The sequence below is a fragment of the Camelus dromedarius genome, chromosome 7, assembly GCF_036321535.1.
Source record: "Camelus dromedarius isolate mCamDro1 chromosome 7, mCamDro1.pat, whole genome shotgun sequence".
Taxonomy (NCBI): domain Eukaryota; kingdom Metazoa; phylum Chordata; class Mammalia; order Artiodactyla; family Camelidae; genus Camelus; species Camelus dromedarius.
This window is the reverse complement of record NC_087442.1, coordinates 75,344,741-75,369,581: the sequence shown is the minus strand read 5'-3', so window position 1 is coordinate 75,369,581 and position 24,841 is coordinate 75,344,741. Positions and strand designations below refer to the sequence as shown.

The 24,841-nt window shown below is 38.8% G+C and overlaps 1 protein-coding gene across 1 annotated transcript in view; it reads left to right on the top strand.

The window, feature by feature from the left end:
- Window positions 1-112: 112 nt before the first annotated feature.
- Window positions 113-24,841, top strand: part of RELN (reelin) — a 444,598-nt gene continuing 419,869 nt past the window's right edge. The window contains exon 1 of the mRNA XM_031455857.2: window positions 113-617. Within this exon, the coding sequence (XP_031311717.2) occupies window positions 392-617 (226 nt within the window). The 5' untranslated portion in view covers window positions 113-391. The remainder of the gene's footprint in view (window positions 618-24,841) is intronic.

Below are 24,841 nucleotides of genomic sequence, written 5' to 3'. Positions count from 1 at the left end.
GCGCGCGAGGGGCGGTGCGTGGGGGCGGGGGAGCGCGGGGGGGTACTCGGCGCCCGGGGCTTTAAGAAGGTGTGGAGGGGGGCGGGCGCTTTCCCAGGGCTGGCCGAGGGGCGTCGCGCAGAGGCGACGGCGGCAGCGGCGGCGCACCGAGGCAGCGGCCAAGGCGCTCTCGGCGCCCACAGTCCAGCCCCGCGCTCCCGCTGCCCGAAAGAAACTTTGGGAGCCGCCGTCTCCCGCGGAACTTCCCGGCGGGGCTCCGCGCCCGAGCCCGGTCTACTCCCACTGCCGCCTTCTCGCCTTCCCTCAGCGTGGCTCCTCCGTCCCGGCGTCTCCAAAACTGAATGAGAGAGCGGCGCTCGGGGCGCGCGGCGGCGGCGGCAGCGGCGGCGGCATGAAGCGCAGTTGCTGGGCCCCGCGGACTTTCCTCCTGGCGCTGTTGCTGGGGGCGACGCTGAGAGCGCGCGCGGCGGTGGGCTATTACCCCCGCTTCTCGCCCTTCTTTTTCCTGTGCACCCACCACGGGGAGCTGGAAGGGGATGGGGAGCAGGGCGAGGTGCTCATTTCCCTGCACATTGCGGGCCACCCCACCTACTACGTACCGGGACAAGAATACCATGGTAGGTACCACAGCATGTCCGCGCTCGCTGCCGCCCCGTGCGCCCGCGAGCGCAGCTTTGTATCCCTTTCTTTCTTCCAAGGGGTCATTTGAACCAGAACCGTGACGGCCCTTATCTCCACATAGCGCTCAGTGGAGGGAGAGAAAACAAAGTTAGTGGATAGAGTCGCGAGTTGGGGTTTAGTCACCCCCCCTCCCCCCACCACACACTCCCCTCACGCGTCTCGTCAGGAGCTGGTTCTGGTGAGAAACGCTGGAGGATTCTTGGGGTCTTTCCCTGTCAGTCGTGGTTCTGGCAGCTGACACTTGAATGAATCTGCGCTTTATGTTTCCTCCACCCGAGTGCTTGGATCCCAGACCTTTGTCCTGCTCCCGGCTTCCCTGAAGGGCACCCGCGTGGCGTTGGGGCTGGCGCTGGGCTTTGCGGACCGGCTGGTGACAGGTTGACGCGCCCCGGTCCCCGGTCGCCCCACGCTGTCGCCCGCCCCCTGCAAAGTTCCCGCTGCTCCGCAGCCAGGGGTCCCTCTCCTTTCCTTCGGTGTCAAACAGCCCTCCTGACACGGAGAGGCTGCTTCCAGCGCTCCATTCTTTTTTTAAAGTGATGTTTAAAATGCCAGGAATTGATTTTTTTTTTCTGATTTATCTGTTACTTTTAACATGCTTCTTGATTTTAGGATGATCTCTGTGATGTTTATTAATGACTTTGTCTCACAGTTTTAATTTCCAGGTAGGGGCTGGAAGTACCTTTATAATTTAAAGGTACCTTTTTAAAAAGGATTATTATGAAATCCTTCATCAACATTAAACCTGATCGAAAAGGTACAGTTTAGCTGCAAGAAATAGAATTTTATGTAGTGCATGCATTTTTTCTTAATATGTTAAGCTAGTAAACGGGTATGTAGGGAAATAAAAAGATTTTGTCTATATTCTGTTATTTCCACTGGAACTTCTGAATATTTCACTTACATGAGGCTTTTACGCGATGACAGGAACTAGTTAATTGGAATTTCAAGACAAAAATACTGATAACCAACCAAATAGTAACTATTGTCTAGTAATCTCATGCTGTAGTTTCCATCTCTTGTAGGCTAACAGTTATTGACATAGAAGGTAATAACCCATGAAGCAGCTGGCATTTCAGATAAACATGCATAAAAAAAATAAGAATACTTAAGTTTTCAGGTAAAAAAAAAAACCCTTCATATCTGCTTTAAAATGTTTAGCCTGAAAAAATGCTTTCTAGAGAATTAAAATAATGCTTTTACAACTTTCTTGTGGCATGGTGGCAGCCTTGTCTGTAAAGCAGGAGTCTAATTCTATGAAATTTTAGACTTTGAAATATTAATTTTCTATAACTCATCCATTCCCTAATAAAAGCGCTTATTGTATTCTTTACCCGAGAACAGCCTGGCGTTTTTCTGAGTTTATGAGTATCTTTTAACCAGAAGGACCAGCCAGTATGATGGCAACCCAGACGTCACCCAAAGACTGATTGAGCCTGTCACTTGGTGTGACCCTTAGCAAAGGTGCTTGCCTGTTATTAGCTGTAAGTGAGGGTAGCAGGTTAGTGAGCCAAGGCTGGGCTAAAAGGTGTGTTTGTCGAGTTGTGATGGAAGACCATGTAATAATACAAAGCCTTATCTTTTTTTCTGTTTTTCATATCTTTTGTAAGGTGCCAGCATAGAAAACTTAAAAATACCAAAATATGGCATAGTCTTTGCTTTTACTATAGAGCTAGCAAATACAAGTCAGCCTAAGACTGACCATAATCACATAAGTCTGAAAAGGAATGAATGACACAGCGTAAGAATAAAGTATAATACTTCAGGTTGCATGTTGTGTGGGGGAGTCTCAATTTCTACGTTTTCTGCCACCAGAAAAGGTAGAAATTTTGTTATGTAAGTTTAAGAAGATCAAATTATTATAAGCTTTGAAAATGGTTACTGTAAGAGTTTAAATTCCTGTTGCCTGTTTTCTCAAATATTTAGGTTTTGAAAGTGGCTGTAGCTATAGGCCTTCAGTAAGACTTTTTCTTTGTAAAATTTGCTATAGATAGAAGAAATGTTTAAAAAATGAAATGATGCTTACATGCATCTCTTTTTCTTTTAGACGTTTGAAAGTTAGTTAAAAATTAATTATATAACATCTATTTAAGAATTGAACTGATGATAGGAAAACTTAACCTGCTATACTTTTGTGGTTAGCTCATTTTATACGACACCAAAATTAGGTTATTCAGCCAAAAATTTTTAAAGTTAAGAATATGTGCAATATTCGCTTGAGACTTTATTTCTAATCTTCTAAATCTTTAAAAATGTACCAGTTATGTCAGGAAAAGTCAACCTTATCTATGATTTACATTGAACTCAGCATTTGTAGGAATGGTGTTTGAGGTGCACCTGATGGCTCTTACTTTTTTACCTGAAAGAGTGCACTGGAGATAGAGGTGGTGTGTACAGGGGCACCTACCACAGAACGTGACTGTAGCTCAGGCTGCATCAGCTGCCCTGAGACGTGTGCTGTGAGACAGAATCTGAAATGGAGAGGCAAATGTCAGTCTAGGACAAAAGTGGTTCAGAATTATGGGTCTCTGTAAGTGTCATATTTATTTAAAGATTTCTATTGAAAAATCTTTGAAAACAAAAACAAAAGCATAATACAAAAGAATTTGAAGCTTGTATATCAGACAGAATTGTCACGTATATACAATGTCTGTAGGTTTGGCAACTTTGTAAACAGTGCGTGGTTTCTTCTACTACTTCTCCTCACTCAGTCACTTGGTACCTCTGTTGTCTTCTTCCCATATATTTCAAATTCTGATGTCTGTGACTTTCTTGAGATGACATAGTCACAATGAACCATGGTATGTTTGCATGATGGTTACACCACAGTGTAGAAGATCAGCGAAAAACTGGTGTCATATAAGTCATGTTGAATTAGAAAGGTCTCAGGGTCAGAATTTTCTTTTTTCCTAGAATTTCCTCTTTTTTTTTTTGCACAGATCCCAAAATATGGTCAATTTGTGCAACATGGTTTTCAGGCCCAAACCCCTGTTTTTGTTTGTTGGTTTTTATTTGCCTATTTGTTTTTTGTAGAAAGTTGCAAATGATGGGAAAATAGGAAATGAAAACCCAAATGGTCTAGTCAGGTAGCCATTTCTCTTTCCCAGCCACACCTGGTGATTCACTGCTCCTTCTCCCAAAGACCAGGGCAGCATTGTGAAACATGCAGAGGTTGGGTTGATGTCTGCACCTTTCCTTTTCCACAGTTACCTCTCTTCCTCACTCCCACTCCTCAGGTTTTTATTTATAACCTCCTCCCGCAACCAATTTATAGTGAATGTGACTTGTCCATATTCTCTCACAGTCTTAATTACAGCTGTGGAAAGGTGTTTTCTATTGTTTAAAATAATTTTGGCATCACTGAGCAGGCATATAATATATATTGAGATAGAAAGACTTTTAGATAACACTGAAATCATGTAATAAGGACCTGCCTGCTCACAACATGGGCTTTATTCAGTCACCATCAGCAAGGAGAGGTCAGACATTAGAGAAAACATTATCTATGAAAGCCAAGCATAGGTAAATGAGTCTGTGGAAAGTGCTTAGTCTTTGGTGAGACAATTTATCAGAGTTTCTGAATAGACAAATTCCCTTTATTACAGTGGTGTTAAGGTGGGGGGAAATGTTCCATTACAGTGAAAAATAAGCTCTAAAATATTGATCAAAAAAAATTCTGTCTTAAGCAGAACTGACCTTGTAATAAAGCGTGATGCTTTAAAAAGGGGATTTTATTCTTTTTTGTAAATCCGATATCACTGTTGGTAGTTCTTTCATTCTACATTTCCATTCTATTATTTACTTAATCATATTGTGAGATGGGCGGGAAAAACTATTTCAACTACTCAAACAAAACACTTACCTAAAAAAAGATATAATCAGGATAAAGCATTTAGAGTGTTTTGTTGTAACAACTGCCAGTATTCCTATTCTACATACATGTGTTCTGGAATCAACTGGTTGCCATTTAAAAACCACCACTCAAAGGCAGCACGATATATAGTGACCTTTCAAATACTGGAATGATAAGTATGTCAGATGTAATTTTTGGTAATATACTCCAGATTAAATTCCTTTGAAAGAAATGATTTTATTCTTTGAATTACAGTTGTCTGATACTGCTAAGGTAACTGGGTTGTTGATCAGGTGAGTGGTTATTTGTCTTTTATATGTCTCAGATTTCTGGAATCAGCATATTTAAACTCTTGGAATCATTTGTCAAATGCAATTTATAAGTGAACTGTGGCTGTGTCCTGCTTGTGTATGACTTTAACAATCGGGCATTTTAAAGCGTTTTGTTTTGCTTATCTTACATTTCATCTCACTCTCTACAGGTTATTTTACTGATTTGGTTTAGATTGTTTCTTAAATCGTAAGAGTATTGCTTTAATATATATTCCCTGTGTGAGTTGTAGTTCCAACAATAACCAAAAAAAATCAGTTCTTTAGAATCATAATTGAAAACATGTAATTTAGGCAGATAGTCTTACTTCAGTCACAGCACTACATTGCTAGAAATTATTTAATTAGAATATTTCCCTCCAATTTTTATGACTCTTTATTTTAAACTTTTATTTTTGTTTTCATTAAAAATGTTAAAGAATAAAATAAGAAACCTGTATCATTATAATTATGTAAGTATATTTTTTAACAGAACCATTGTATTCCAATAAAGTTTTTTTTTAAATTAATAAAGTGATAGGTATTTTCGCAAGATTTTAAAGTCAATACTGTTGACTTCTAAATTTTTTCATAAATTAGTTTCATTCAAAAGGCAATATCTAAAACCTATCGTTGATTTTTTTTTTCCCATCTCTGGAATTGGTCAACTTTACAGATAGTCTGGGAACTTTACATTATCAATCATTTAGGATATGTTGAATATTAAGCCATAATTGTTCTGGTATCTTCAAATGCTACTCTGACGGTTATTCATTATGTCTTTAATCTTCACAAATTGTTGCTGATGCATATATAATTGAAATATATTTCAAATAGCCTTTACATTAGGAAAAGCATAAATAAATGGAGCTACCAGTAGTTATTGAACATTGGCATTTAAAAAATCTTGTATATATTCTCACATAAAAATAATATGGTTCTTTTTTTTTTTTTAAAGGTTCTTTATGCTATATAGAAATAGAAAGAATGGAAAAATGGATAGCCCTACTCTCAGTGCATTTGGTTAGAATGGGCAGGTTCACTGTGAACAGAGAAGTGGTTTAAACTATGTCTGGGTAATGACATAACACGCACATGAAAAGGAAAATTCATTGCTGTAAATATTTTGGCTTCAAGAGTATTTTGGGTGATTAATCCACCCCACTCCTATCCCATTGATTTTAAAGTTACTTATGAAATAATCAAACTCTGTAATTTCAATCTTATCTGCCTTAAACAAAGAAGTACTAAAAACATTTTCAGAAATTGGAATCAAACTTTCAAATATGCAGATTTCACAATGACTGTTTAAACACAGGAATGGTCTATTTAAAAAAAATATTCTTGGCTCTCAGGAAATTCCACATGAGGTGATCTCACTTTGGTGTCAATTGTGTAGCTTAGAGAGTAATTTTCACCCTGGTTACCCACCATGCCCATCTCACTGAAGGCAGAGCTTCTGAAGTGTTGAGTGCTGCCTACAGGTTAACCAATTATTTCTAATGTGCAGTTCTCTAAAACTACACACAATTTTTCCTTTTTCGTTCAATCTCCTGTAGAAGCTAAGTGTAGGGCCTGGATTTGGGTGGAGGGGAGTGCGGAAGGATCACTACAAATGTACAGATGTTGATTTGTGGCTTAAGATAGCTGTAATCATTCCAGAAACAAAGCTAAGGTGATTAGATAGCTTTTCAATGCCACGAAGAGACAGTCACAGGAACTCCAAGGTTCCTAAGTAAACATTGAAAACCCAGGCTATCTTTTAATGCTAAATTAGCTTTTCCTGAGAAATGTAAAACTTTATTTGGAAAACAAAAAAAATTAAATTTTGCTGATTAAAGGATTCTTTGAAACCATAAAAGAACTCAGGAGGGTTTCAGATAGCACTGATTATTGACGTATGCTGGTGCCCACATACCAGGCGACATGGAGAAGTGATAGTTGTTCACCAGTAAGTGCTCCATTCCCTCAGCATCCCTCTCTGCCTTTCCTGCTCTGCCCTTCTCCCCTCTGACTGTACCTCACCTGCTTTCTCCAATGACCTCTCTCTTCCTCCTCCTGGATTTTCTCACTGTCTTTCTTCTTTTGCCCCCTTCCTTCATGTCACAGGACCTTGCTTTCCCTCCCTTCTCCCTTTCTCTTCTTCTGCTTCATAACTCGATTCCTTTGCTACTTCAATTCTTTCTCTTTTTCTTTCTTCCCTTCAGGTTTCCTGTCACCCTCTCTACTCCTTTTCTCCTCACTATAGCATGAAAAAAAATTAGTATATTTATATAAATTATTGTATTCATTGAATACTTGCAGTAATAAAAGTGGGTGAGCAAACTTTTGTATTTCTCTCTTTAAGCATTAATGTTATCTTTCTGTGACATGCGTTTGCCCTTTTTAAAAATCATGGGCTAGTTATTCCTAATAGGAAAGCAGGCTCTCCCTCCCACACTGTAAACTCTCAGAAGAACTTTCAAGTCAGTCGCTGTTTAATTCTCAGTTAGCTACTTTCCCCACCATCAGTGATAGGGTCAAACTGCAGAGTCTGAAGTTTGTGCACGGAAGCACGTTCATACACCATGAGAGGGAGTAGAATTTTAAAAACCACACATTGAATTGGCTTGAATCTAAAAGGCAGCCCAATTTGGAGGTGTCTTATATGCTTGAGTGCATAGAGACTCTTCTAATAAATGGATGAAGGAACTGTCTCTCTCACCACCTCAGTCACCTCAAGTCATCTCATGTACTTGCTGGTCTCATTGCCAAGGCTCTTAACAGTTGCACAGCTGTGAAACAGTGAGGCCACCTTTTAAGGCAGCTGGCACTCAACAGGTCACAAAGGAGGTGGAGGACCTTGGTATATATACTAGATTGGGAGTCAAGAAGGGAGATGTGTTGCTCTGGGGTAAGTTCACAGTCTTTCTTGAACAAGGCCTATTTTATTGTTTTATACCTGTGAACTCGGTCTTTTCTAGCTCAGAAATTCAGAGATTCCTTGGCTGAGAGCTCAGACTTATTACACTAAGAAGAGAAGTCCAGGGAGGCACAATGATGTAGTGGGAAGAGTTCAAGCTTTGGCAGCAGAGAGATCTGATCTTATCTTTCCTCTGCCACTTACTAATTGTGTGCTTTCAGCAACTTACCTATCCTCTCCCAGCCTCAGTTTCCTTATTTCTATGGTAGAAATAATAATATCCTTTTTCAGGGTTCCAGTTATTAAATAAGGTAATGCATATAAAGCACCTGGCACACAGTAGGTGCTTCTTAGATAGTAGTTATTACCATATGGTACACTGAAGCACTGTATATACAGATAGGAGCTGTTAATTTTATGCCTTGTCAATATGTGGCCCATTTCAAGGGAAATTCCAAACTGAGTATATTGATGAGGGTCACAAAAGTAAAAAAAAAAAAAAAAAATCAACTCAGATCAGAAAGTGCTTCCCAGCCAGAATAAATATGACTTGCCTACAATTAAAAGAGTTGATTAGTATAGTTCTAATCTAACCAAAACCTTTATTAGGCAATTCCTAAGTCAGACCTTCCTGTTCCTAAATTGAATATTTTTCCTTCGTTAATGGCCATGGTAACAACCAAACTTTGTGTATATAGGTGGTAGTCTAGGAAAGATGCCAAGATAAGTAAATAACATCAGTTTAATATATTTTGTTAAATCCTACAATGTGTATGTCTGTAACCCCATGTAAAATAATTTTAAAATACAAAACTATTTTTGAAAAAACTAGAACTGAGAGAAATTGATTTTGATATTGGACCCAGAGTTCACCCCTCAGGGACTGAGGAAACTTAAATCCATATGTGGTTAGGTGCTGAGGTGGAAGGATAGTTCATTAACAATAAAAAATGTATTTGTCAGGATAAAGACATTGGCTGCCAGTGTATTCTGTCTTCCCACTGTAGTCAAGTTTATATGGGTGGACAAGTGGCTGCTAGTAGGTTGTTGGAGAGTATGGAGTTCAGTGGTCTCAGTGGCAGATTCCAGCATCTAGGAAAGCTTCTCCATCCAACCCTTGTCAGCTGGGCTGGCTGGCATCTTCTCCTCTAGACAGTATCGGAGGAAACTTGTCGTGTTGCTAGATTCCATGATGTCTCATTATGTGGCATACATTGCTTGTTGTCTACCCAGTGATTTACTAATATCCCCATTCTTACTGATTTTATTGAGAACAACTATGTGTCTACTGAAAAATACTTAACTTCCAAGGCTCCCCCTGTCTTGTAATTTAGTGAGATGAAGTGGAAGGCTACTGGGTAGGGTCTTTAGAAAGATTATTTATAAAGTTGATAAAGATGATTTTAAAAAGGACTCAGCAAATACTTGCTTTTTTGCTCTACGCTAACCTGTTACTTCTAGCCAGGATGTGGTACCACTATCTTGTGCCCTTGAGGGTAACGGTCACATGCTAAGGATGGTGGACTAGTTCAGAAGGAGCCCGCGTCTTTATTTATACCTTTGAGCAACTGTGTCAGACTGTAATACCTCTTCTGCCCTTCTTGTATCATAAGGAAAATTAGTCAGGTTCTTGTTATTTGCAGCTGAGTGCAATTCCTAATTATTTCCTCTAAACACACAAGTGACCCAGTTTACATTCTCTTTTAGATTAGTCACAATTCTTGTATCAAGCTCTGAACTGCTCTGGTTCTCCTGTAGAATTGCTTTTGGTCATCTTGCTGGAACTAGGGTGTTTCCTAAGACCCTTACAATGGTATTTTTTCAGAATATCCTTCAAGATGTGCTACTTCTGCAGGTGGCAAAAATGGTGCATTTTATGCTAATTTTTTAATAATGTTTTGAGAAGATAGCTTGTGCCTGGCCTCTAATTTCTGGGATGTCTTGTAAATGACAATTTATGCTTGTTAGTTTGTTTATGAACTTTGTTTCCTGTCAGTTCTCTCTCTCTAATACGCAGTATCACCATATGTAAATCCTGTTGACACTTAAAATACTTAAATGTGTGACATGGCTGAGAATGTGAGCTCTGCCCCAACCTTAACCTTGTTTGTTATATCTGGCTCAGCCTCTAGGACCAAATCCAATATTGTCATTTCTCTTGCTTGTTACGTGTTGACCACGGAAACAGGCATCTCCATCTTACCTTCAGGAACATGTAATCTTTTTGTTTAGGCCACCTTTGTTATGAATGTTGAAATATCCTATGATCATAGTTACAGATCTTTTCTTACTTCCTTTTCTCATATAAACACTTCCTGCATTCTCATCCTGCAAAAAAAAAAAAAAGTTTTATGTCCAGTGTTTGTGATGGAGGAATATAAGGAAATTAGTTGGTTTTAGGCTTTTGTAGAAGAGTGCAGTCACATTCCCATTCTAAGCATTGACTCTATTAAAAAATTTTTTTAAAGGCAACTCAGGAACTTAGGAATAAATTAATAACAACAGCTTTAACAATAGTAAACCCTGAAGTAGCATTTAGTCTGTGTCAGGCACTGATCTAAATGCTGTACATGTATTACTTCATGTACTTTTCACAACCATCTCATAAGGTTGGTACTATTATCCTCCTTTTAAAGATGTAGAAACTGAGTCACAGAAAGGTAAGTGTTTTGCCCCAAATCATTAAGCTATCATGCAGGAGTGCTCAGTCCATCTTGCTCCAGAATCCATACTTTTAATGCATATGCATCTGTTTTTGGAAATGCCAGTTATTTCAAGAGAAGGATAATGATAAGAAATAACGAAAGACATTTTAAGAAAGAGAAAATAAGGAAAAATAGAGGCTAATTTTGTTATTTAGAATAAAGATTGCAAAATCAAACCAGAAAGATGATATCCATGCCAAACAAGGCCAGAATTTTACAGTCCTAAATATCCCTTGGCTAGACATTACCTTCCACATAAAACATACAGCAAAGATGTCATTTGTATACTGTTGACCTGAAAGAGTCAGCATGCCTTCAAAGTACCACCACAAATACAAATATAAATAAGTGATTTGCAAATTTTGCTCAAATTTCTTTTTAACAGGTTGATGAATGTAATTTTAATGAAGATTTTTAAGTAAACAGGAAATTTGTTCTCTGACTCACTAATAGAACTTGAGTAGGACCTGAATACAAGAGGAGAACTATAAGCTTAGGCAGAGAGACATTTTCAAAGATTTTCACTGAAGTTCATCTATTTGGAATGTATTTCTTTCTTTAGGAAATTCTTTTAAGTGTTATCAGTCTGCAAGTAGAGCACGTGAAGTTGAGAGAAGGGGTAGCAGTGAAATCCTGGTGACAAGCCAGGGTGTTCTGCAGTGCCTGACCTGCTTGCTTATCAGAGGTCTGCTCTCTCCGTGGTATTGACACCAGTGACGTACCATTTGTCTTGTACCTGCCTTTGTAGGGTTATTTTTCATACGTGGATCAGATCTTTAAAAAAGTCACTTTCTGTTGAGCTTACTTGAATGGGAAAAAAGGGCAACTTGCTAAGCATCCTCTCCTGCCTTGTCCCCAAATTAATTCACCTCCTGCCCTGAAGGCAGTGGTCGGCCCTAGGCTTTGTGGCAGCCAGGCGAGGTGACACGTGAGGAATTGCAAGGCTGTCAGTAACCAGTGCCAAGAAGCAGGGTCTGCTTCTGCCTCGTATTACGTTAGTAATAACAGTGTTTCCTGACTTGTCACTGTTCTAGTGTATCCCCAAGTTTGCTGTCGGATCTGAACCAAGAGCCATCGACCTCTGGTGGCAGCTAAATCAGAGAGTGGAGGACAGATTCAGGGTGGGAGCTTCCTGTTCTGAACCCACGGGGATTCTCAGAGGGCCTGAAGGGAGGCCTGTGCTTTGACTAGGAAGAGAAAATGTGCCTCATCAAACTGACAAAACAACAGTAGCCTTTATGAAGCTGTTACTAATAGGTGTAAAGAAGGTCCACATGTAGATGATAGCTTTTCTCGAGCGGGACAAGTCAGATCATTTCTCCCTTTAGCGTTCACAGGCTGTAGCTTTCATGGCAAATCTGTGAGCCTCCAGGGTGGTGTAGGAAGCCGACAGGCTGCTTACCTGGTGATCTGACCTGCTGCAGGTATTCCACCGTTGAGACTATTTCTTTCAAACATGAGTGGTTTATGTCAGCCTTATAACCACAACTGTGAGGCAGACACTTCATCTCCAAATAAGTTGTGAAATATTTTAAACATATAGAAAACTACAATCAATTAAAATTCAAACTCGGTATCACTAATGAGTACCCAAGGGACACCTATCTGTATTCACTGAAGTAAAATGCAAATACTCTGGAGATCAAGCTCTTCACAATTGTTAAAATAATGCTCAGTGATGTGACCTGCGTTGCTGAATAAGTTTTGCACGTCTAAACAAGTTTGCCCCATGTCCCAGCTATGCGTGTTGTTCCCACACATTTCTTCAATGTTCTTCCATGAAGAACATGGAAGCTCTGAAAACATAAATGAATAGGAAATCTTGAGTGAGGTATCTGCTTGATTGTCATTCTGTAGAAACAACTGTAAAAAAAAAAAAAAGCCATTACTTTGATCAATTAAAGACAAATATTTCCAGTGGAGAGAAAGAATGTTTCTCCTTAGAAATATTTGCAATAAAGGAAAGATTTACAATCAGTATTTAGGATGGTGATTGGAATATGGCCAAATAAAACAATTTCTTAAGCTTTTATTTTGCATACAATAGCCTCTGAATCTTTATTTTTACTTAGGTTGAAAAATTGACCCACTTGGAGATTTGTGAGTTTCTTTATGAACTGCTGCAGAGCTGTGCAGTTTGGAAGGTGGCAGGTATGCCGGGGTACTCTCCTGCCAGCCACAGAAACCGGTTCTGGCTAACGTGGGCTAAAGGAATTTATTAATAGGAGATGGGTTAACCTGCAGGGTGGAAGGAAAATCCACACATTAGACTTAGAAATGATGATGATGTATCAAGGTGGAGGGAGTGGTCAACTGCTAAAGGAATCATGGTGGTGAGAATCATGATTTCTGGCTTTTTAAAATTTTCTGGCTTTTTCCCCCCTGATTTTTCAGGCTTTTCTGGCCCCACAATGTGAATGAACCCTCTCCAACTTTTTCCTTCCTTGTCTCACCGGAGTCTAGTTCCTGGGACCACAAGTCTCATTGGCCGACCTGGGGTGTGACTATACCGTTGAGGTTGGAGCGATATCCCTCTCCCAAGAATAATTGAGGTGGTGTTTTCCAAAGAAAGGGCAGTGGGTGTCAGGCGGGCAGAAACAACAGGTGAGTGCCACAGTAGTCACAGTTCACGTTTAAGGGGAAAAAAAGGTATGGAATGACCTCTGGGATAGTAAGGTGTTTATTCTCTGGTGTGCTATAACCAGATGTGATCTGGTTCATCAGATGTGATCATTTTAGTGATTTTTGTGGGGAGGGGCAGAGGGCAGAATTATCCTTTTAATGCCTAGGTCTAGCCTATCAGTAATTTATCATGCTTTTGTGGTTGTGTGAAAATGTCTAATACTCTTCTGAAAGCTGCACAGTGCAGTCCAGACTACCTATGCTTGAACAAGACACCCATATTCTCTGGGATGTATATGCTTTTCTCTTTACTTCAAACCCCGAGGGATCTTACCTTCAGTGACTTGCAAGGAATATGAAAGGTAACTTAGTGAGTGCATGCCTCTGCCTTCATGCATCGCTGTAGACAGCCCGCCCCCATATTCACTAGGATGATATGAAAATACTTCTCTTAGTCCCCCTTAGCTGGTTCTTCTACTTGGCTCTGTAGTATTGGGGCACCGAGGGCTCTGTCCTTTCTCCTTTTCTCGTTTCCATCTGCCCTGTCTCCCTAGGGATGCCATCCATTCTGACGCTTGAAGTGCGACCTACATGTTGGTAACTCTCACACAACTCCCTGAACTCCTGTGTCTTTCTCCCCACTGAGCATCTCCATGCCACTGGGTGTCTGTTGGCATCTCAGTGTACCCCCAAATGAGCTTCTTGTTTCCCTCACCCTGCCACCCTCAAAGTAGCTCCTCCTTGAGTCTCCTCAACTCTGTTATTGCCATCTGAGTCCTTGCAGTTGTTCATCCCCAGACCATCTTTCTCTAACATCCCACATCCGATCCATCGCTAAGTCCTGCTGGCTTTACATTAAAACCCACCCAGAATCTGCCATTGCCACCACCCTCCCTCACCTGGATTACAGCGGGCTCTTGATTATTTTTCCTGCTTCAACGTGTCACCTTCGTTCTCGTCTTAAACAGGAGCCAAAGTGACTTGGTTAAAACCACCATCATGTCCCTCCTCTGCTCCATACCTCGGGCATCCATCCCTTCCAAGTTGCCTGGAGCAGCTGTGGTCTGCCTCTGTTTTCCCAGTGTTCATTCGGTCTAGCATTTTTACCAATAATGATGCCTGAATTTTGAACAATGAATTCTGTTGTAATTCTGTCCATCCCTTTTGTTGCTCCCCATTTCCCTGAGAAAAAGAGAAAGTCTTTGGCATGGCCTCTGAGGCCCGAGGCACCTGGCTTCTGTTACTTTTCTCACCTCATCTCTTACTACTTTTTTCTTTCTCTTCCACTGAAACCATGAGGGCCTCTCTTTTGTTCTTCAAACACATAAGGGGCTCAATCGCATCTCAGGGCCTTTGCACTTTCTGTTCCCCTTTCTAGCATGCTGTTCCCCAGATTGCCCCATGCTTCTTTCCTTCCTGATTCAGGTCTGTATTCAGATACCCCTTCTCAGTGAGTTCTTTCCTGACCACACTCTTTAAAACTCTTCCCCCTCATTTCCTCAGGATTTCATATCCCCCTGGACTGCTTTATTTTCCTTCATGGTTGTTATCATCATCTGTATATGTTACTCTTTACCTTGTTTGCTGTCTGTGTACCATCAGTATAATGCCTTTAAGTTCCACCAAGGCAGGGATTTCTGTCTGTTTTGCTTGCTACTCTATTGCTAGTGCCTAGAATAGTGCCTGGCACATAGCAGGCACTTTAAACATTTTGATTTAACGAATCAGTGAGCAAGAATAGCACTTGGGAACCCTGTCTAATCTCAGTTATAGTTAAATTGTGTGAAAGTGATATGCCAAAATAATTAAAGTAATCAAGAGGATAATTTATAAAGACGGACTTGGGAGTACAATTTCGCCTTTTGAATCCATGATAACAGTGTTTAAAAAAAAACACAGAAAAACATGTCTCTACTTTCCCACCCTCCAAACTTACAAAATTCTCATGACTTTTGTGAGACTGTGCAATGCTATTTATAGTAGTCTGTTGGATTGGCTTTGCTTTAACTGTATGTTAGCATATCCAAAAAAGTTCTCATAGCAATTAGTGACTATAATTATTAATAGAAACTATAATAGACTTGAAGCTCTTATTCCCAGAAGCTCCTCTTTGCTGCACCATAAATAAATTTTGATGAATGGGTAGATAGTTTGCATTTAAATTTTCATCTGAATGGGAATAAATAATGGGAAGAACAGAGACTGAAATAGCCTGGCTCTATAGTCAGTAGATATGTACCAACCTTATAGAAAACACCCAAAAAAGAAAATTAAAAAAATTCTCAAAAGATTTCATCTTTTAAGAGAAACCTCCTTGGACAGTGATGAATATATGAAGGGAACAACGGCTGAGAATTCTGGCCCTTCATTAAATTTGATTTATTGATACCTTGTAAATTGAGAGCAACAGAGTTTCCAAACTTGTGGATTTCAAAATGAATGTTTCCAGTGATTGTTAGTGAGAATTGCTCCTCTTATAGATAAGATTGAAAAAATCTTTTCTCTCTCTCTACTTCTACCATATTCAGATACTTCAATTTATAAGCCTTTTAAGTCAGAGGAGACTTAACTCTCAGGGATTTGTGGTGTTGGATAGCATGCAAGCTCAAAAGACTGACTAGGTTCGTTTCTGGACTTTGCACTTTCAAGCTGTGTGGCCTTGAGCAAGTGACCTCACCTCTCTGTGTCTCTGTTTTCCCGTCTGAAAAATAGCAGTGATGATAGTACCTGTCTTATGGGTTTGTTATGAAACATCGGTGACATAGCACATAAAGAGCAACACAATGCCTGGCACAGAAAATAATGTTAGGTGTCAGTATCATCGCACACTTGCCGATATTTTTTCCTGTGAGGAAATAGATCTATATTTACAATAATGGGATTTATAATCTTTCTCTTAATATTACGTGCTCACCATATTGATATTTTTCAAAAAAATATAATTTTAAGAGCTGCGTAATATTCTATTATGTGGCTATAGCATAATTTATAAATTTATAAATGTTTGACATTTTTGTCATTTTCATTTTATTTTCCATGTTACGACGCTATGGTGAATATCTTTATACATCTTTCCAACTTTGGCAAAATTCTTTCCCCCAGGTTGTGGTTTTATTTTTATTTTTGTCATGATCTTTATATGCAGATTACATTAATAAATTTATGAAAACATGTATTTTTGTTTCTTTTGTTCTCTCATATTGCTTTTGTGCTTGGAGAGTCTTTTCCTACATGGAAATGATGTACATATTTACATAAATATTTTCCGTATCTTATTCTAAATTGTGGATTATAATAATTCCATGCATTGTTAGTGCATAGATCTCATTTGTTATGTTTCTTTTCTTGTGGGGCAAGTGGCTTCCCTAGAATCACAAAGGTACTCTCTGTTGATTTCATAATCTTCTGCCATTACCTGCTTTGTCTTAGGCGCTGTTCAAAATGCTCTTGGAAAAAGCTGTCCTGTGCACCGTATGGATTGAATTATTGCTCCTGACTGCGGAGGTTGAGTGCAAATGCCAGATGCCTTTACTTAAGCCTTCAGGGGAACTTTGCTTCTTTCAGCAGGATTTAGTTCACTCTCCTGCACGGAATTCTTTTGGGAATTCTAATATTCTCAATTGTGAGACACCACTGGATCAGAGAAATTGCTGACATGAATTTATTCTTTTGCTGATGGTACCTTTTTTGAGTGCCAATCATAAAAGCATTTCTCTCTAATCTTGTATCACATATATATTATTTTATGCCTACATACATTAGCAGTGTGCAAAGCATCTATCTTTTTATCAAAGGAAATGTAAATAAACCAGAAAGTAAACATATATGAAATGCAAAGTGTGTAGGTTTCTTGTTCTTTCTAATTTAGCTCTCAAGCTACTCCTGTTACTCTCAAACCTCATTGTTTACTTTTTCATAAGCCTCTGTCTGACAATGATGCCGTATCTCATCATGGCCTTCTCTTTTTCTGAATCCAGTGGTGTCAAACTTGAAGAATCTTCAACAGATGACTGCCCCTTCTATTCCAAACAGAAGTCAGGCGACTGATGCCAGTAGTGGTGACATGGGATCTGCCCATACCTCACCTGTGTTCCAGTCCTGTCAGCGCTTTTCAGTGGGATAGTACCGTACCTCGTTGCCCTATCATACTAAGAAATCCTCAGTGGGAAAATTATAAAGTTTATTTATGTGAGGCAATGAAATCCCCTTTGATGTGGTCCTCAGGACTGAGCCCTTCCAGTGGGAGAGAGGAATCTAATCTCTTACTTGTAAGCAGTCTTGTGTTTTGTCTTGTGTTATGTACATCCAGACACAAATGGGATCAAACTATACCTACTAGTCAGCTTTTTTTCACTTAGCTTGTGTTGTGAGTATCTTTACGTGGCGATAAATGCAGAGCCTCACCTTTGGTAGCGACATAGTATTATATTATATGGATATATCCACGTATACAGTTGACTCTTGAGCAACATAGGTTTGAACTACATAGATTCACTTATATGTGGGTTTCTTTCAATAAATACATACTGCAGTACTGTGCGTTCTGAGGTGGGCTGAATCTGTGGATGCAGGACCATGGATGTGGAGAGCCAACTATAAGGTTATACGTGGATTTTCAACCGAGCGGGGGTCAGTTCCCCTAACCCCTGATTGTTCAAGTGTCAACTGTACTTAATTCCCTCTAGTATTCGGGTTTGGAATAATAAATACAACATTGCAAGAGTTGTTTTTTTTTTTTTTTTTTTCATTCATGTTTATCATTCACTGATGTCCAAATACTTTCACAGTATAAGTAACTAGAACTGAAATTTCTGGCTCAGAGTTTATTAAGAACACTGAAATACTGATACCTACTGTCAAATTGTCCTCCAAAAAGATTATATTAGCTTACACCTTGTCCAGCTGCCTGTCTGCACACATGCATGAATACTGGGTGATATAATTCTTTTTAGTCTTTGCCAAACATATAGTTTTGCAAATAATATTTTAAAATTATTTTATTTTTACATCTTTGATTACTAGAGAGGTCAAATTCTTTTCTTATGCCTCATTACTGATTTGTATTTGTGATCCTTTGTGGGTGTCAGATCCTTTGCTCATTTTTCTGTTTTAAAGTTCCCCCTTTTCATATTGATTTGAAGAAATCTTTATTAATATTAGCAATCCTTTGTAATAAATGTTACAAGTATTTTTTTCTCCAAATTGTCCTTTATGTTTTGGTCTTTTGTAGTCAAACCAGTTCATTGTTTTCTGTATTCAGAGTGAGGATGACCCAATGTTGGCAGTGTGGTCTCTGGAATCAGACATGTTTGGATGCTAGCCCTGGCTCTCTGCTACTTTTTATTTTTTTATTTTTATTTTTTTTTACAGTTGATTCCCATTATATGTGATAGTTACATTCTATAATGTCTCTGGGAACACTGAATTAAACACTAAACCATGGTTCCTAGAGCAAATAGAGAGTTGGGTTCCTGTGAGCCTCTGGTTGCATTTTTATAACTGATCAATACTTAGCCTTGTTATATGTGTGTTTCTGTTTAAAGACACCTTATTTAATACACATTGTTGTTCATTAACGTTGAGCTTATGGCCAACAGCACTGCAATTCATGTATAGACGTAATTTTTCTGTAAGGCACGTCACAGCCTTCTTGCTCTTAGGAACACTAGACAGCACTTCAGCACTGTTTTAAAAGCAAAATCACCAACAAAGAGCACAAAAATGTGAAAATGTGGCTAAGTAGATCTTGAAAAGGATACTTGTCTACAGTATAAAAGCTGAAATAAGAAGGCAGCGCCTTGCCTTGTTTGACCTCAGCTGGGACTGTGCGTGTCAAGTGACTCAAATTTTTTGCCACTCTGTGTGTGAATGACTGTGAAAGTGCCTTGAGTATTGGTTTTGGAGTTACAAATGAGTTTTAGCTAGTAGGTGGATTAACAAATAATGGAATCCATGAATAATGAAGATCGACGTGTATACACTGCTATGAAGATTGCTTAACATCTCTAAGTCCCCTTTCTTTATATGTAAAAGAAAAACTTTTACATAGTGACGTGACAATATTGAGATAATGTGTGTTTGATATATAATAAGCAGGTGAATGTTGGCTGCTATTGTTATTATATGGTTTCTGCCTTCATGCAAATTAAAAGCTTCCTGAACCCTCAGATGGCAAACACATTCTTTTGCATTTAACTCTCAAATCAGTTGGAATTCATTCATGTCTAAGAAGAATGGTACTGATTAAATTTTTTCCTCTGTGTTCTGCCACTTTCCCCGGTACCATTAATTGAATAGAACATTATTCTCCCACTAATTCTTAAGTATTCTATTCTATAGTACAAGTGATTTTCCATTTGACCATTTCTAGTATATAGGAATGTCATTGGTTTTTATATATTTTGTATGTAGGCATCATATGGAACTCTCTGAATGTTTTTACAAATATTTTGGGGGTTGATTTTCTTCCATTTCTTGGAAGCATTCTTAAGGCATTTGAAAAATCAATAAGGCAGGATGGAGGGAAAGGGCAGATTGTATACAAACCAGAAAGGAATCACAACAACTTAATTTTGCATCTTCCTGAATAAAATTTATTTCCAACAAGTCAAAAATAGTACACTGAAATTTTAGAATACTTGAACTGAAGGGATTTCAAAATCCCACCCTGTTAATCTTTGAAGCGTCTCTTTTGAGTGCAAATGTCCTCTGTTTTATGGATAGTAGGAATACTCCCACAGATGAGCAAAAACAACACCAGTGTTAATTGAGCTCTCATCACCATGTGCTGGGATTTTCTCTAACCCCTTTGTGGAATTAACTCACTTATTCTTAGGAGAACCTTCCTGGGTAGGTACTGGTGTTTTTCTCGGTTTGAGGCTGGGATAATGGAGGTACAGAGAGGTATTGAAACCTACAAAATGTCAAGCTAAATTGGTGCTCTCTCCCATCATTCTGAAATTTTAGTGGAACTTGATGTGACTGGCTTTTTATATTTCAATAAAACCATGGCTATTCATATCAAATTCTTTTAAATGTTCTGAGGTTTTATGCTTAATTCTTTTGCCGTAGTTTTTAAGCAGAGTGTAAAAGATTGACATCATTTAGTATTTTAGGTTGACTGTTTCCAACTTTTCTAACTGGCTCTTAATAGTCTGATGCCTCTTTTCTCTATTTGCAAATAAATTATAGAGAGAATGTAGTGGAAAGAATGACTAGCTAATTAGATAAAATTTGAACAAGGAAGCTGATTAGATTAAATTTGCAATCTTGGACTGAAGAGATTTAACTTCTTCTCCTTTACGTTTACTTACCTTTCTTTCTAAATTTATCATACTTTTGTTGTTGTTTTTGTTGGGAGAGGAGGTAATTAGGTTTATTTATTTATTTTTAGAGGAGGTATCGGGGATTGAACCCAGAACCTCGTGCGCGCTAGGCACACACTCTACCACTTAAGCTATACCCTCCCCTCTAAATTTATTTCATACTTTTAGTTTTCTTTTTTCTCCCCTTCTCTTCTTTTCATTATATACTTAAGTTTTTTTTTTTTTAACAATTCTGCAAGTTTTCCATCTTAATAAAATGTCCAGTTTGGAATTGGCCGCATTAGGAATAAAATCACTGTGGCTTTATTCAGATCATTTTAGGGCGGCGATCCCATCTAATCTTGGAGGGATTGGATGCATTGTGCAGGGAACAGGGTTTTGGTGGCTCTGTCCTTTGAGAGTTTTCTGCTAGGACATCTGATGGTGGGGCCAGCCAGTCATGGCTGTCACACAGTGGATTCCTCTGCGGATCTGTTATTTCTCACAGGGCATCAACTAGTGCTCACAGCAACTGCTAGTGCCTGCAGACCTGAATGTCAAACAAATTGATAAAAGGGCAATCAGTGTTCTAGGCACCATCTCTGGGATAATCCAATACACTCTTCTTCCACTTCTTTCATTTCAGAGTTCACAATAGATAGAATTTTAGGACATTCCCCCTGCCTTCAGTCATGTTTAACAAGCCATTTCCTTGAAGATTACACAAAAGGCATCAGAAGGGGATACTTAACCTCCCTTTTTTTTTTTTCTTACTTGAAGGAAGCTATTCTCTTTTCCTTTAAAATCAGTTATTTTTTGAAGGCCTGCTTTATAAAAAAAAGTATTCTGGTTGGCCAATGAAATAAAAATATTTGCTTTTTCATGCCATCAAGGAGTTTGTAAACTAGTTCAAGAAATATATACTTGAAAATAAAACCAAATAACAAGTGCAAATACCAAACAGCAAATGATGTGACAAGAAAGTGGCACGGGCCCCATGAGCCAGACTTTAGGCACAAGAGAAGGTCTTCTGATGGAGAGTGACCAGAGATGGTTGGGGATTAGACCTTGAAGCTTAGGGTTCTGATAGAAGGGGAGGAGGGGAAAGGGTACTTGAGGTCTGAAGGGCAGGAGCAAAGCAGTGACTGTAGAGACTTGTAGGAAAGGTTTAGTTGAGCGAACAGTGAGCAAACATTCCTGCTGGAACTGAAGAATTTGTTGTAAGAAATGCAAGAAGTAGCAATGATTTTAGCAGGTTTGACTTGGTGCTGGAGTTTTGCACACCAGACTGAGGCATCTCCTTTAGTCTGTGGGCAGCAGGGAGCCACTGAAAGGAAGTTTATCAGCTTCACAGTTGTACCTTGAAAGCCTGTTTGGAATTTCCAGCTGGGGAATGTCCTGGCCCTTGACTGAGGTGAAGGCCTGCTCCATCTGAGGGCAGCTGGTGGGGGTGCAGCTTTGGGGTTGTTCAGGGAAGCACAGACAACTGCCTGAATCAGCTGGTGGCCAGTGAGGCAGAAGATGACAGGCCCCTTCACATCCATGGGAGGTGTTTTTGGCGTCTTGTGGGGCTGTGTAAAGTGCACTGGAGCCTTGGAAGCCTGAGGAAGGGAGACTAGATACTGGGTTACTAGTAATAATAAAAGGAGAGATAGTCTAGCAGAATGAGTTAGTGTGGGCTTTGTAGTTGGTCTGGGTCTGATAAAAATCTTGCCATAACCACCACTAAGCCTCAGTTTCCTCATCTGTAAAGTAATAACACTTAGCTGTTAGAAAGTGCATGCAAAGGGCCCAGCCCTTTACCTGGCGTATGGTAGATGAAGGTTAGTTATTACTGGAGCCTCGGCAAAGAGGAGGCTGGGAAGGGTCACAGGGTAGTTACAAAGGAAAGATAAGCGGGCCTGACTAATTGAGTGCAGGGGTTAAATAGAAGAACACAGAATCAGCAGTGACCCCAGCATCTGGTTGTTGAAGAACCGTAGAAACAGTCGCAGTTGGAAGGAGGAGAAGTTTTCGAAAGACGTGCAAGTTCTCATGTAAGGTTGTGGATTCATTCAGTGTATTATATTCCTTCAGGGGAAAGATGTGTGACTTACTCTAGGACAGCCAAATGTTTTCAAACTGGCAGCTTGTTTACTGTGTTCATTCAGTATTTAAATTTGGAAAATAAAGGAATTTCTATAGCCAGGCTTTTGGTACATTATCTCTAATCTGAAATATCCATCTATACTTTGTAGAAAGAATCACAATGGATTTTTTTTCATTTTTTAAATTTTTATTATCATATGGTATGTGCAAAAATTAAATTATGTAATTTTTCTTAATAAATTCTAAATCTGAGATTTTTCTCGTGATAAACATAGATACAGATTGGAATAATTCACATGTTAGGAATAGAAAAAGACCAGGGAAAATTTGTTTTGACCAGATAAGTTCTTACTTTAGTTCATAAAATTAAATAGTTGTCTAAATAGTTTTAGAATTTAATATTTGACATATTTTAATATTTTACAATGAAATATTTTCCAAACATTGAATACTGTTCACCTAAGTGCTGTGGGTTCTCCAGCTTTATATGAAACAAAGGCCTCTGCTGTGCTGGCAAAAAAGGGAAAAGTTTTGGGAATTGCGTTGATCCAGCCAGGTGAGTAGGGAAATATGTGGATAAAATGTGTTATCATTGCCATTAATGTTAAGATTAATCTTCTATACCCAAATGGATTATGTAGAATGGAGTCCTAGCTTCTAAGATACCTAGAGACCAAGAATCAAAATATGGGAGAGTCCTTAAATGCATAAAAATGAGGGTTTATTATATGGCTTCTGTTCAAAGACCATGATTTTATAAATATATCACTGCAACATTCAATTTTATGTCCTCGATTTTTCACTTTAAAAGGCTACTCTAAAATGTATTTCTCACTAAGTATGTTGATGAAGGTGCTCAGGGCAACCATTTTATGTATGTGGACAGAGGCACTTTCCTGATTTTAAATTCTGGATTCTTTTCAGCATTTCTTGTGATATGTTATTTTTTTATATTTACTTAATGTACTTTGTGTTCAGTAGCCTATGAAGATATCTGCAAACACCAGTAAAAAAAAAAAAAATCCCTCTCATTCTGATTGAAAAATAAATGTCATAAGATAGCAAGTTTGAGACATCTAGGCCCCAAGGTCTATAAAAGAAATAAGGGTTCTCTGGCCATGAGTTTAAACAGCACAGCATGTTTACATGAAAATGTGTATTTAATAACATTTCTGTATATCATAATACTTTTCAACAGTGCTTTGCAGTTTCCAGTGTGGCTTTATATAAACTATTTTATTTGCTCCTCACAAAAAATTTGTGAGATGACAAATTTATTTTTATTTTAGAGATGACAAAACAGAGGTTCAGAAAGAATGGGTGACTTTTTAATTTTAGATCATAGAAATTGGAGACAACATTGGAAGTTTCTAATCCCTTACACAGCCCCAACTTTAGGTGCCAATGATTTTAAAAATGTATTCAGTGGATTCACAGGAGTGGCTATTGTGATAATTGTTGATTTTGCCCTAGGTCATCTGGGTAGGTGAGATATTATGGCTTTAGGTGACACCAAGTGGTGGTGGTTGGTGCTAGTTTGGAGGCCCTGTTATAATCCTTTTTCTGCAAGCTCTGGTCTAGAGGAGAGAGAGGCACAACGTGAATTTCAGATGGGGTGTAATTCATCTTGTCTAGTCATTTTCACCCAGTACTTGGGAGATTAATCACTTTTACTTTTTATGTTAATATTGATCACAGAAAGAAAGATTTACTCCAATCTCATTTGCTTCTCTTTTGAATAGCATAATAAAAAATCTACCACAATATCCAGGACGAAGGAATTCGTATCTAGGTCTTAGTTATTGAGAGCTGAAGAGCATGCTGAAGATGTTAGTGTGACTTGGAATGGCAAATCACTTAACCTGTCTGTATTTCAGTTTCCTCATCTGAAAAAGAGAGATATTAACACACACTTGACAAGGTTTTTTTTTTTCCCTTTTTATTTATTACAAAATATTTCAAACATAGAAAAAACCAAAAAGAATGATTCAACACCTATGTACTGCCACCTAGATGTAACAAGTATTAATATTTGCCACATAAGCTCAGATTTTTAAAAGAAATGAAACAACAGAGATATAAAAACTTCTCTTTTCACCAGCCAACACTCCTGCTACCCGCAACCCATATGACTGGCCTAGGGCTAGCCTGTGTTCTCAAGAGACCTTGTATCTACAAGGTTATTTTGATTTAAAAAAGAGATAATGACTCAAAACTCCTTGCCTAGAGAACTGGTGATGTGAACTTCATTAAGCCTTTGTCTGTTTATTCACTGAGGGTTAAAATATTGGCTTTACTTATCTGAAAGGGTGACAGGTCATTTTGTGAAAATGCTTTGTAATTTGTAAAGTGATACAAAAGTGTAGGGTATTATTATTATT